The following is a 10,000-nucleotide window of genomic DNA, read 5'->3' on the forward strand; positions in this document are numbered from 1 at the left end:
TGAAATTTATGGTTTAATAATAGGATCTGAATATTTTTTTTTTATTTATGCTAAAATTAAAGAACAGCTATTTTTAGATGAATTCCATCACCGAAATTGAATATGGAAATATAATCAATTATAGAGGAAACTGTATATTCAACTCTAGGGAAAACATGTAAACGAACGCATACATTATTCACAGTTATGTTGGTATAAATATGCATATCACATATATGATACCTCTCTCTCTCTCTCTCTCTCTCTCTCTCTCTCTCTCTCTCTCTCTCTCTCTCTCTCTCTCTCTCTCAGTAAATAGATTAATGATTTTATTTACACTTACTTTTGTCATAAAGTATAGACATCATTTTCTCTCTCTCTCTCTCTCTCTCTCTCTCTCTCTCTCTCTCTCTCTCTCTCCTCTCTCTCTCTCTCTCTCTCTCTCTCATACTAGATAGATTAATATATTTATTTATACTTCTGTCATTGAACCCCTTGATAAAGTAAGGACAAAATTTTTTTTTTTTTTTCTCTCTCTCTCTCTCTCTCTCTCTCTCTCTCTCTCTCTCTCTCTCAGTAAATAGATTAATTATTTTATTTACACTTTTGTCATAAAGTATGGACAACATCTCTCTCTCTCTCTCTCTCTCTCTCTCTCTCTCTCTCTCTCTCCTCAATATTTTTATTTCCACTTACTTCTGTCATCAAACCCCGTAATAAAGTAAGGGCAAGGGGAGAACGCCGTCTCTCCCGCCGGAGTGTCGTTCCAACAAGACCACCCGTCGAAGGTCCTTGGGCAGAACAGGCGCCCTGCAAGAAGAAGAAAAAAGAGGGAAAGATATATTGAAAGCCATTTATCAGTCTTGGCAATGTATAAGGAAGGATATTCCCATATTAAAATCGTTAGATAGTCTACTACAATCTCTCTACCTTCTTAATAAAAAAAAAGATTCTTCCATCTCTACCTATCATATCCTAATGTGGATACACATTTATTACGAAAAATACATTAAAGAGTGATTAAATACATACGTATATACATGTATTGAAATCTTTAAAACTTACAAATCTTTTGCAAATGAAGAACAAATGAGTCTACAATCTCTCTGCCTTCTTAATAAAAAAAAAGAAGATTTTTCCATCTTGACCTATCATATCCATATGTGAATACACATTTATTACAAAAAATACATTAAAGAGTAATTAAATACATACGCATGCACATGTATTGAAATCGATAAGATTTACAAAACTTTTGTAAATGAACAAATGAGTCTACTACAATCTTTGTACCTTCTAAATAGAAAAAAAAATTTCTTCCAACTCATCTATCATATCCAAATATGAATACACATTTGATAAAAAAAAATATATTAAGGAATAATCACATACATACGTAAACACATACATAGAGAAGTTTTGAGCCCTCACAAATACAATTTTTTTTTCTGTTATTTCAATTATATTCCATGTCCAAAGTTCATTTCCTTGTTTCAGGAATAACTATAAAAACGACCCGACTGTAATGGTGAATAGGGCGTGCAGTAATAATAAAACACCTTTTATTTCATTTCAATATAAAGAAAATAAATGATTTTAATCAGTTAACCCTAAAAACATATCTGTAATAAAGTCTTTTGTCACTAATTTTGATACATTTTAAATAATTGTTTTTGTTACATCTCTCTCTCTCTCTCTCTCTCTCTCTCTCTCTCTCTCTCTCTCTCTCTCTCTCTCTCTCTCTCTCTCTCCCCGATAACACCAAAAGACATTTCTCTAACGAAGCTGTTTTGCCACTAATTTCGATACACTTTAAATTATCGTTTTTGTTCTCTCTCTCTCTCTCTCTCTCTCTCTCTCTCTCTCTCTCTCTCTCTCTCTCTCTCACACACACACACACACACACACACACACACACATAACCCCAAAGGATATCTCTCTAATGAAGCTGTTTTCTATGCTTTTCTGAATTAAGAATTTTCTATCCAAAGTGATAACACCATTAATACCATAAAAAGAGCTTACACAGCCAGATTAATATTCCTCAAGGCTATAAACTAAGTAAGGCAGGTCGCACACGAAGGAACTTCCACTCCAATTTTTTTAGGGTGACAAACTTTACTAAGTGGTTCCTATAGGCCAATTCTTTTATTAACATTATGGTGGCCAATGGGGTAATGTCCCTGACTGCTGATCGTCAAATTGGGATTCGAGTCCCGCTCAAAATCGTTATTATTATTATTATTATTATTATTGCTTGCTAAGCTACAACCCTAGTTGGAAAAGCACGATGCTATAAACCCAGTGGCCCCAACAGGGAGAATAGCCCAGTGAGGAAAGGAAACACGGAAAAATAAAATATCGCTGAAACGTCACCATCCTTTTGAGCTAAGGATGTCGGGATTTAGGGAGCCTATAGGTCAATCTGCTGAGTCAGCAGCACCCATTGCCTGGCTCTCCTTGGTCCTAGCTTGGGGGGAGAGGGGCCTTGCCCGCTGATCATATGTATATATGGTCAGTCTTAAGAGCATTGGTCTGCTTGATAGGGCAATGTCAATGTCCCTTGCCTCTGCCATTCATGAGAGGCCTTTAAACCTTTAGACTGCATTCCATTCTTGTTATTCTGGAGGTCTCTCTCCCACTATTATCGAAAGTTATTTTCTCTTCTTATATTTATCTTTGAGTTCAGTGCTACCGAATATTTCTATTTTGGTTATATTTTTCCTTGTGTTTATTTCGCTTTACTTTGACCAAATACAGAACTATAGAGTAGGCCTATATTTCTATCACTACAGTTTCTCGATAAACTCTTCAATAAATCATAGCAAAGTATAATAACCATTACGATTACTGCTATAATTTTAACAATAATATGAATAACAGATCAATCAAAAGAATTAAAGGAAAAGAGAAGGGATGGTATCTCATCTTCATTAAAATGAATGATTGTAAAATGTTGAAATGCTCTTACTATATCACCATATCTTTATTTACATATTATTATTATTATTATTATTATTATTATTATTATTATTATTATTATTATTATTATTATTATTACTTGCTAAGCTACAACCCTAGTTGGAAAAGCAGGATGCTATAAGCTAAGGGGCTCCAACTGGGAAAATAGCCCAGTGAGGAAAGGAAACAAGGAAAAATAAAAATATCTTAAGAACAGTAACATTAAAATAAATATTTCCTATATAAACTATAAAACCTTTAACAAATCAAGAGGAAGAGATATTAGATAGAATAGTGTACCCTCAAGCATATTCTCCTCGGTACTCATACACCTGACAATACTGAGATTACCAAACAATTCTTCTTCGCTCAAGGGGTTAACTACTACACTGTAATTGTTCAGTGGCTACTTTCCTCTTGGTAAGGGTAGAAGAGAATTTAACTATGGTAACCAGCTCTTCTAGGAGAAGGACACTCCAAAATCAAACCATTGTTCTCTAGTCATAGATAGTGCCTTAGCCTCTGTACCATGGTCTTCCACTGGCTTGGGTTAGAGATCTCTTGCTTGAGGGTACACTCGAGCACACTATTCTATCTTATTTCTCTTCCTCTTGTTTTGTTAAACTTTTTATAGTTTATATAGGAGATATTTATTCAAATGTTGTTACTGTTTTAAAAATATTTTACTTTTCATTGTTTCCTCACTTGGCTAATTTTTCCTGATGGAGCCATTGGGGTTATAGCATCCTGCTTTTCCAACTAGGGTTGTAGCTTAGTAAGTAGTAGTAATAATAATAATAATAATAATAATAATAATAATAATAATATCATTATCTCATTATCTCAATATAATTTTTTAATTTGAGATGCCACACTTTCAACTTTTATCACCGCCGATTATCCTGACTTTTTCTTGTTATTCCATTATCCTAATCATTTTCTCTCCTTACTCCTCCTTATCCACCACCTCAATTACGTTTATATGCAGTGAATGACCTTACAGGCCCCAGCGCCGGGCTATATAAACCAAATTTACGCATCCATCCTTTCTTTAATTATAATGAAGTACAGATGTGATTGGAACGTAAGAAACTCAATAATGAGATACATTTCTTAATGTCTTGATTGTGTATTTTTCAAGCGAGTTCTGCCTCCATTGATCTGTCAAAATCTTATTTAATAATTTCATTAAGTTTGACATTAGATAATCCGTTCACTGAAAGAGTTTTATCTCCATTATTCTGTCTCAATCTTATTTAATAATGTTTGAATTTTGCATTAAATATTCTACTCACAATTGAACCCATACCAGTTTGCTTCAGTTGTTCCTTCACCTACACTCAATTTTTTTTAATGAGGCGCATTTGCACCGACTCAGAGCGGTGCCCTTTTAGCTCGGAAAAGTTTCCTGCTCTCTGATTGGTTAGAATTATCTTGTCTAACCAATCAGCGATCAGGAAACTTTTCCGAGCTAAAAGGGTACCCTTTCGAGTCAGTGCAAATCTGCCTTACTAAAAAGAATAGACTATAATAGAAAACAACTATTTACTAAAGGACGACTCTCCCAGCATAAAGCCACAGCTCAGAGAGTGGCAGATCGCAATATTCCACAGCTCAGAGAATAACTACATCCATCTGAATGCTTCAGTGTTTGTTACTTTTCATCTTCTCCCCTTCACTATCCTGGCTAACAATTATTAATTCCATTTTCCATTTAAATTTTCCTTTTATGTTTCCTGGGGAAACGAGGCAAGAGTTCAACGATCTCTGGAGCTCCTATGAAAATGAACTCTATGGCTTCAGTGGGGAGTTTAATATTTTGAGGCCAAATTCCATATAACTATTCATCCATTGAATCGTTTGTAATAGAATTATAACTTACCACGTGAAGCGGTATTGTAACAATAAACATATTGATATACATCGTTTAACATTTTCTGAGGAAATATCTTGCTTCGCATTCAGTTTGAAGCGTATGTACAGTTGGATACATGAATTCTTGGTACACCTTGACCCGAAGGACGCAACACTTCCTGGTATACCTTGATCCGAAGAAGTGTACCCCGTTACACCCCTACTTTGCGGCTAGTGCCCAAACCTCTAGTGTAGTGTAGGGAGAGATAGCTGAGTGTGTAGACAGGGCTATACACACACACACACATATATATATATATATATATATATGTATATATATATATATATATATATATATATATATATATATATATATTGATAAACTTTGCACATTTAAACGTGTTTTTCATATTTCAAATAAGCCATATATATTAATACATCAAAGTCTAGATTCTCTTAACGACCTCGGGATTAGAGCCCCAGGCGAAATCACTCAAAGACTATAGTATCTGACCGGCTAGATTTCGAACCCTGGTCCAGGATACTTGTATGACAATGACCTTACCACTTAACCACGATCCCGAGGTCGTTAAGAGAATCCAGACTTGGATGTATTAAAATATATAGCTTATTTGAAATATATATATATATATATATATATATTATATATATATATATATATATATATATATGTATGTATTTAAATAAGCCATATATTTTTGATACATTAATGTCTGGATTCTCTTAACAACCTCGGGATCAGAGCCCCAGGTGAAATTACAAACTCTTGTCTTTGTGGGGCTCTGATCCCGACTTCGTTAAGAGAATCCAGACTTTAATGTATATAAAATATATGGCTTATTTCAATATGAAAAACACGTCTAAATGTGCAAAACTTATCATTATATATATATATATATATATATATATATGTGTGTGTGTGTGTGTGTGTGTGTGTTTATGTATATATTACACATCCGTACATAATATTTCGACTTCTTGAGATAACATTAATAACCACCATTCTCTATGCAGGGTCGTGAAGCCAAATCAAGACATTAGTCAATTTCCATGACATCCGTTTCATATTGCATATAATTATCCTCTGGAAGTCTGCAATCCTTGCAACTGCTCCTCCCCCTCCCGAGGATATACCATTGCCCCTAAAGAGTATGATGACAGTGTTCAATCTTACGAAAGGTTGATCTATGGCTTCCTTTGAGGTTAATTCCTACAATTATATTATTTCCTCTCGTATATTTAACGGATGTAATAATGGCGGAAGGAGAAAGATAGAAGATTATACTTTATAAATCATGATGATTCTTCTGATGCTAGTGTGCGCGACCCGTCAAAAATTACAGTTAAATATTTAGATAGATATGCATGCACACGCACCCCCTCTCACTATGGTATAACTACTCCCTCTCCCCAATATATATATATATATATATATATATATATATATGTATATATATATATATATATATATATATATATATATAAATATATATGTATATATGAATATATATATATATATATATGTATATATATGTATGTATACACACACACACACACACACACACACACACACACACATATATATATATATATATATATATATATATATATATATATATATATATATATATATATCATCATCATCATCATCATCATCATCAGTTACTAATCCACTGAAGAACGGAGGCCTCAGACATGTCCTTCCTCTTGCGGCTGTTTTTGTTTTGTTTTTCATTTCTCGTACGTAGACGTTCCTACCTGTACCACAAGAGTTGTAGTTGCCCATTGAAAATGCCCCTGACTGGCGATCGCCGAACTGAGTTCCTCTCAAACTTGTAGTGCCTGCAACCTAGGAGGATTAATTCCTCCAAGCTGCAACCTCAGCCCCCTTTTTGAGCTAAGGATGGGGGTTTTGGAGGAGCCTGTAGGTGTACCAGCTGAGTCATCAACAGTTTTCAGCTAAGCCTGGGGATTTTGTGGGAGCCTATAAGTCCACCTGCTGAATCATCAGCAGCTTTTGAGCTAAGGATGGGGGTTTTGGGAAAACCTATAGGTCTACCTACTGTGTCATCAGCAGCCATTGCCTGGTCCTCCCTTATTCCTATCTTGGTCAGCGTCTTGGGCATTGTCACTGTCCCTTGCCTCTGCCATTCATGAGCGGCCTCTAGACCTTTAATAAGAGATTATTTTATAGACTTGCTATCATAAAGGTAAGCATTTGAAAGCCTTATTTATGATTCGTTGGTCCTTACGAATGAGCAACGACAAAATTCATATTCAAACCGGAATTTTATGCTCATAATTAAAGTTCTTAATATAGAAAGATTGTCCATTAATGTGATCAAACGGTAACATTTATATGCGACAGTTCACATAGCATTTTATTATTTATGCTTATGTAATCTTACACATACTTACTTACCAAGGATTAGATTCACAAAAACACTGTTATTGTGATAATTTATGAAATGAGCAATAGTTAATTAGAAAATTTCCTCTGAATATTTTCATTCAAAGTAAACACCGGCTTTCTTTTGTCAGTCTTCCTTTTATCAGACTTTTTTTTTAAACTGACTACCCTTTATAAGACTTTTTTTAACCAAGTTCCTTTATTCACGTTTTTTTTGAATAAGTTCCTTTTATCAGACTTTTTTATCACACTTTTTTATTAGACTTTTCTTTACTGACTTCCTTTTAACATATTTTTTTTACTGACTTCCTTTTATCAGACTTTTTTCAACTGGACTTTCTTTTATCAGACTTTTTATCACACTTTATTATTAGACTAATTTTATCAAACTTTTTATCAGACTTCCATTTACCAGGCCTTTATCACACTTTTTTTATCAGATTTAGTTTTATCAAACATTTTTCAGACTTCCTCTTATCAGACATTTTTATTAGATTTAGTTTTATCAAACTTTTATATCAGACTTCCTCTTATCAGACTTTTATCACACTTTTTTATCAGATTTAGGTTTTTTTCAGACTTTCTTTTATCATACATTTTTATCAGTTTCTTTTATCAGACTTTCTACGATTCCCTAAAGGGAACACCACGTCCTCCAAGAGGTTTCAGATAACGTCCATTGTCAAGAAGACGTTTTTCAAAAACGCCTTTCTGGACGTAAGTCGAGACGCGTCGTTAACGACGCCATACCGAAGACAGACTGCCCTTCTTCTTCTTCTTCTTCTTCTTCTTCTTCTTCTTCTGTCGTTAGAAGTGAATGTCTCCGGAGGGGCAGTGTGGCATAACATTTTTGCATAAGTTTGTTGAAAAGAGTTTAACAGATACAGAAAACTCGCGGCTTCAATTTTGTAGTTATTTGTTACTTTACTGATAAAAAGTTTTTTTGAATTAGATTGTATCTAAGAATTACATCTTTTTTTATAATTGAATTTATAAGCGTTGGTCTTAACAAGACCATTCATAATTAATATTAATATAGATAAACCATTCGTCAGATTCTCTCTTTCTCTCTCTCTCTCTCTCTCTCTCTCTCTCTCTCTCTCTCTCTCTCTCTCTCTCTGAGCAAAATTCTGGCCACAGTTAACAATGGTTTTCGTTAGTCCTTTACTTCCTCTTGGAAGATATGGAAACTAGAGAGGCACTCAGTAGAGCGAAGACCTCCGGCACGGCAACTTATCTATCGACCTTTTGCTGGACCTCTACCTTGACCTTTGAGCTAGGACTTTCAAAATTGAATAACTTCCACGTCCCAATATAACAATTAATCCCTAAAGGTTTCACTACTCTATGAGTAAAATTATGACCTCCCTCACGGCAGCTTATTTCTTGACCTTGACCTCGACCTGTGAACTAAGACTTTCAAAATTAAATAATTCCCACTTCTCAACATATCAACTAATCCTTGAAAGTTTCACTACTCTATGAGTGAAATTGTGATCTCCTCCATGGCAGCTTATTTCTTGACCTCGACCTTTGACCTAGGACTTTCAAAATTGAATCACTTCCACGTCTCAACATAGGAATTAAATTTCAGTACTCTATGAGTAAAATTGTGGTCAGGAAGTTGTTCACACACAAACAAACGAACAAACAACTACGAAAACATAACCTCCTCTGCAATTCCTACCGCCAGAAATTTCTAAAAGAAATATCCTTTCAATATAGATAGGCGGAGCACCTCTTACTCCTATTTTATGCTCGAGAGGACTCTTCGCTATCTCTCTCGAAGAATTCCTTGTATGAAGTAAAGGAAATTGACGTCCGTGAATGTTTTCCGAAATTTTTGGTCAGCCTTTATTTGTTATCAAAAGTTCAAAGAGTGTCTTGCTTATGGAAAATATTTTGGTGGTCTGTGTATGGATTTAAGGTTTCTTTTTTTCTAAGTAGTGTTTAGCTAATATGTATTATGTCAGAGAACCGAATTTATATATATATATATATATATATATATATATATATATACATATATATATATATACTGTATATATATACATATATATATATGTAAATATATATATATATATATATATATATATATATATGCATATATATACATAGGTTTATATAAATGTACATACATCTATAGAGATATATATACATAGGTCTATATAAATGTACACATATCTATAGAGATATATATACATAGGTCTATATAAATGTACATATATCAATAGAGAGAGAGAGAGAGAGAGAGAGAGAGAGAGAGAGAGAGATGAATCTGACGAGATCTTTCCGGTCACACTCAGAAGAGAGGGAATAGTCATACCCTGGTGAGAGGGGGTACCCTTACAATGAAAAGTGGAGGGGGTGGGAAGAGTTGAATTAGTGTATGCGTTTGTGTGTATATTTAATTGAATATTAAGCCGTTATTTTTGACGGATCGCGTACACTAGTCTCATATAATTTCCGCTTATCAACCCATAAATCTACAGTAGATGCGATGCGTATTTTTCCTCCTCAGGGAAAATCATCTAGAAATAAGTAGCGTATTTAGATATATTACATAAGATGTAAAAATGCTATACAAATTACCCCGTCGGAGGATGCTGTAAAATTCCCCTTCGGAGGATGCTGTAAAAAGCATTATCTATTCCTCCACGCCCTTGGTAAACACGATACCTCATCTTATCCCATCACCATATGCCCTAATGAATATTCCTTAAGATGAGGGCTAAAAGCTATTTTTGTATTCCTTTCACTCTATCTTTCTTGAAT

General features: G+C 34.2%; 1 protein-coding gene across 1 annotated transcript in view; it reads right to left on the bottom strand.

The window, feature by feature from the left end:
• Positions 1-10,000, bottom strand: part of LOC137631681 (calcitonin gene-related peptide type 1 receptor-like) — a 102,475-nt gene that overhangs the window by 32,039 nt on the left and 60,436 nt on the right. Inside the window, exon 5 of the mRNA XM_068363556.1 lies at positions 676-789. Within this exon, the coding sequence (XP_068219657.1) occupies positions 676-789 (114 nt within the window). The remainder of the gene's footprint in view (positions 1-675; positions 790-10,000) is intronic.

The sequence above is a fragment of the Palaemon carinicauda genome, chromosome 40 (assembly GCF_036898095.1).
Source record: "Palaemon carinicauda isolate YSFRI2023 chromosome 40, ASM3689809v2, whole genome shotgun sequence".
NCBI lineage: Eukaryota > Metazoa > Arthropoda > Malacostraca > Decapoda > Palaemonidae > Palaemon > Palaemon carinicauda.